Genomic DNA, 3,902 nt, shown 5'->3' with positions numbered 1-3,902 from the left:
CCAAGGCCATTCGGTCGAACCCCCCATGGGCACCCCTTAATGGACTTATCAGTCACATATAGAGGGCGTGACCGTTAAACTGTGAGACCAGAGTTAATACACAGTTAGTGAATTCTGACGGGGTATTACATTTGGTATCAAAGCAGATCGGTTACCTAGGACTAGGCTGCATTAGAGTGTCGTATTTTAGGACATCTTTTGAGTCCGGACTGTAACCCTAGGCTTGCTAAGTTACATGAACCGTAGTTACACTACTTGTTACCTTACTTGAATAATATGATTACTAAGTGTGCTAACTTGTGTTTTTCTTGAGTGTTAGATGAATTCTTCCAATCCTATCATTCTTACCAACTCTGACACGGAATTCGAGGAAACTGTGCAGGCACAAGGAAACACTGTACTTGAGTTTGTGGATGAGACTGAGTCTGAACCCGAGATGGAATCCGAACCGAAAGAAGAAGAGCCGGAAGAGGAACCAGAGGAAGAACCGGAAGAGGAACCGGAGGAGGATCCCGAGGAGGACCCGGAACCCGAATCCGAATCTGAACCTAATTTGCCCGATTCACCTACTCGTTCCCAATCACCTTTTGTTGATCCCGACTTTGTTAACCCCTACGGACCGAGAGGCCACCGTATGATACCTAAAGGACCTGCTCTAGCTAATAACCCATTTTGTAAGAGTTTTCATTATGACAACCAATCACTTCAGATGTGTCGTCGTTTTCATCCTTATGATGCTTCTACCTCTACTTCTAAGCCTAACACCTCCACTGCTGCTAAATTTCTTTTTGATATCATGAAAAAGATGGGATTTGGTCTTAAATGGAGGAAATGGATTGAATCGTGTTTTCGCCCGACCTCTATCTCGGTATTGATTAACGGCTCCCAGAAAAAAGAGTTTAACCTTCAAAAAGGTGTTCGGCAAGGCGACCTATTATCACCTTATCTTTTCATCATCGCAAGCGAAGGTTTAAACATCCTCTCCAAGATTTTGGTTAAGGACGATATCATTAGAGGAGTGGAAATTGGGGATAATAAAATAGTCATCTCTCATATTCAATTCGCTAAAGACACAATCTTCTTCGGTGATTGGAACAAACGCAACATTAGAAACATTCACAAGACACTTATTTGTTTCCAAAAACTGTCGGGATTGCGAATTAATTTCAAGAAAACTTATCTATATGGTGTGGGTGTTTCCAAATTTACAACCGAGAACATGGCTGCTCGTTTGGGGTGCAATACAGGTTCGCTCCCTTTCGCATATTTAGGCATGCCCATTGGGGAAAAAATGAAAGAAAAAAGAAGCATGGAATCCGATTATTGAAAAAGTAAAAATTAACGGATATCGGTTTGGAAGTCTAGAACGATGTCGTTTGAGGGTAGGTTAACGATTATCAAGTCGATTCTTAGTAGCTTACCTCTCTATTTCTTCTCGATGTTTCGTGCACCTTCATCCGTTATCAACCTTCTCGAAAACATGCGTCGTAAGTTTTTTTGGGGTGTGTCGGGAAATGAATCAAAATTATCTTGGGTGAAATGGGACTCCATTCTTTTACCATATAATGGGGGCGGGATGAATATTACATCACTTTAATCCAAAAATTGGGCGTTATTGGGTAAATGGTGGTGGCGTTTCTGTAATGAAAACGATACACTATAGGTTAACATAATCAAGAGCATTTACGGGCGGGATGGCGGGTTGGGGTCTTATAATTCTAATGGTTTGAAGAAATGTGTTTCAGTGTGGGACAACATCATTAAACTTGGTGTGGATATGTTTGATGCTGGAATAAACATTGAAGATCAATTTGTGCGAATTATTGGAGACGGGCATGACATACAATTCTGGGATGACTTATGGGTTGGCAACAACCTTCTCAAATCGTTATTCCCACAGTTGCATAGACTCGACTCTAATAGTTCATGTTCGGTTCGTGAAAGGGTAACATTCGCTAATGGTGTTTGGTCTTTCAATTGGGCGTGGAAAAGAATGTTAACAGGAAGATTACTAGGCGAGCAAGATCAACTATCGGCTATCATCGCAGGTTCGGCCGATATTGGTTCGGGTCATTCAAGATGAATGTGCAAACTTAACAACTCCAATGGGTACTCATCGAAGAAAATGGCGGCTATCATCGAGAACAACGTCATCTCAAGGAATAATGTAAGTGCGAAAACACTTCGGAAAAATTTCATACCACATAAAATCGGTATTTTTATTTGGCGAGTGTTAAAGGAAAGAATTGCGGTTAAAACGGAACTAGTAATGCGTGGTGATGGTTTAACTTCGTTATTATGCCCTATATGTAATAACGTTGCGGAATCAACAAACCATGCCATACTAACGTGTGACTTCGCGAAAGACATTCGGGCGAGAATTCATAAATGATGGAACTTGAATATCCCTCCTGATATACACCTCGGCGACTTGTTAAACGGATCAAATCAAAACAACCTTCCGACGAATCTACACAAGATCTGGAAAGCTATTACGTGGACGTCGGCATACTTTATTCGGAAAAACAGAAATCTAAAGGTCTTCAATAACGTTTCATGGTCTGCAGCAAAAATCACATGCGATATCCAAGTGAAATCTTACGAGTGGATTAGTAATCGTTCGAGAAAAATACATAAAGATTGGCTACAATGGCTTCGAAATCCTATCAACCTTGGGGCTCCGAACGTCAACAACTTGGACCTCGGCTAAAGCGTATCTCATGACTCAATCCGGGAACTTATGTGTATCGTGTTGTGTATGTGAGAATACATGTGTTTCGTGGACTAATGGTGCTCCTTGCACCCGACATTGTACATATTTCTATATATAATAATATACATATTGCTTTTTTTTTTTAAATAATAATTTAGTGGTTGTTTATTTTTTAGGGTCCCATACTTAATTTTAGTGGTGTCATTTACAATTTGAAGAATATTTTATATAATAAATTTCTAACATAGTGGTGTCACGGGACACCACGAGTATCTACTTAAACTCGCCCACTGGATAAGAGTATGCAATAAAAACAACAACAAAACTCAATCCCACAAAAGTGGGGTATGGGGTATGTAAGATGTAAAGAATCCTTCATCTATCATAATATAAAGAAAAGTTATTTCTCCACCTAGAGTGAAACACTCCAAGCGTATAGAAAGTCCTCCCTCTCGATGTTTTATGGATAGAGAGATTGTTTCCGAATAGACCTTCGGCCAATAAGTAGGTAAAAAACAAAAAAATAAGTGTGAGACGCTATGAAAATGGTGGAATCAAATTTCCATGATTTTTAAACATGTCTGAAGTTCAATTTATGCTCTAAGCGACAGTTAAGTCGCAAATAAATCGACGATTGTTGTTGACTCAGATTAAAAGAGCCATATTCATAAGAGCATGCATCTTCTAAAATTACAAGAATACACTTACGGCTAAAATGGGAAATTTTCTGATAAATATTACGGAATACTTATAAATAAATGAGTAGTTAGGCCGTTCGAGTACTTTAAATGTTCATAAGTTTTAATCAACTACAAAAGCTACTTTCTTGTATAATTTTAGTAGAAAATATTTGGGTGGTCTTTGTGTATTATACCAAATTTCACATCGCGTCCTACTGTTTTGTTTTATGTAGGTGGTTATAAACTCATAGTGATTTCCAAATGTTACGTGGGCGGTCTCTCCTCCAAACGACCGTCAACTTATTCAGTTAAATATAGTCACATGTTAAGCACGTGAGGGTAACAATGTCATTTACTTTTTTTCTTCCCATCTGATCCACTTCCCATTCTTCATATTCATCTTCATTCTTCATCAAAATTGTTTGCTTGACTTTATGTCATTTTCCTTTTTTTCTGCCCTAATTTGTGGTACAAAATCAAAAATGAAATTTTCATGTACAGACAAAAAT

The 3,902-nt window shown here is 38.7% G+C and overlaps 1 protein-coding gene across 1 annotated transcript; it reads left to right on the top strand.

Annotated features, from left to right (window-relative positions):
* The first annotated feature begins 634 nt into the window (after positions 1-634).
* Positions 635-2,083, top strand: LOC139842505 (uncharacterized). The gene is made up of 2 exons (XM_071832637.1): positions 635-1,247; positions 1,746-2,083. The coding sequence occupies exons 1-2, from the start codon at positions 635-637 to the stop codon at positions 2,081-2,083; spliced, it is 951 nt and encodes a 316-aa protein (XP_071688738.1).
* Positions 2,084-3,902: the final 1,819 nt, after the last annotated feature.

Source organism: Rutidosis leptorrhynchoides, chromosome 4, assembly GCF_046630445.1.
Source record: "Rutidosis leptorrhynchoides isolate AG116_Rl617_1_P2 chromosome 4, CSIRO_AGI_Rlap_v1, whole genome shotgun sequence".
Classification (NCBI taxonomy): domain Eukaryota; kingdom Viridiplantae; phylum Streptophyta; class Magnoliopsida; order Asterales; family Asteraceae; genus Rutidosis; species Rutidosis leptorrhynchoides.
The sequence above is the reverse complement of the archived record's forward strand: the minus strand, read 5'-3'. Positions and strand labels throughout refer to the sequence as shown.

Bases quoted from the DNA above. Each gene is read 5' to 3' on its own strand.
- LOC139842505 (XM_071832637.1), top strand. From the start codon at position 635: ATGATACCTAAAGGACCTGCTCTAGCTAATAACCCATTTTGTAAGAGT. The intron at 1,248-1,745 runs GTTCGCTCCCTT...AATGTGTTTCAG, and splicing joins TCGTTTGGGGTGCAATACAG to TGTGGGACAACATCATTAAA.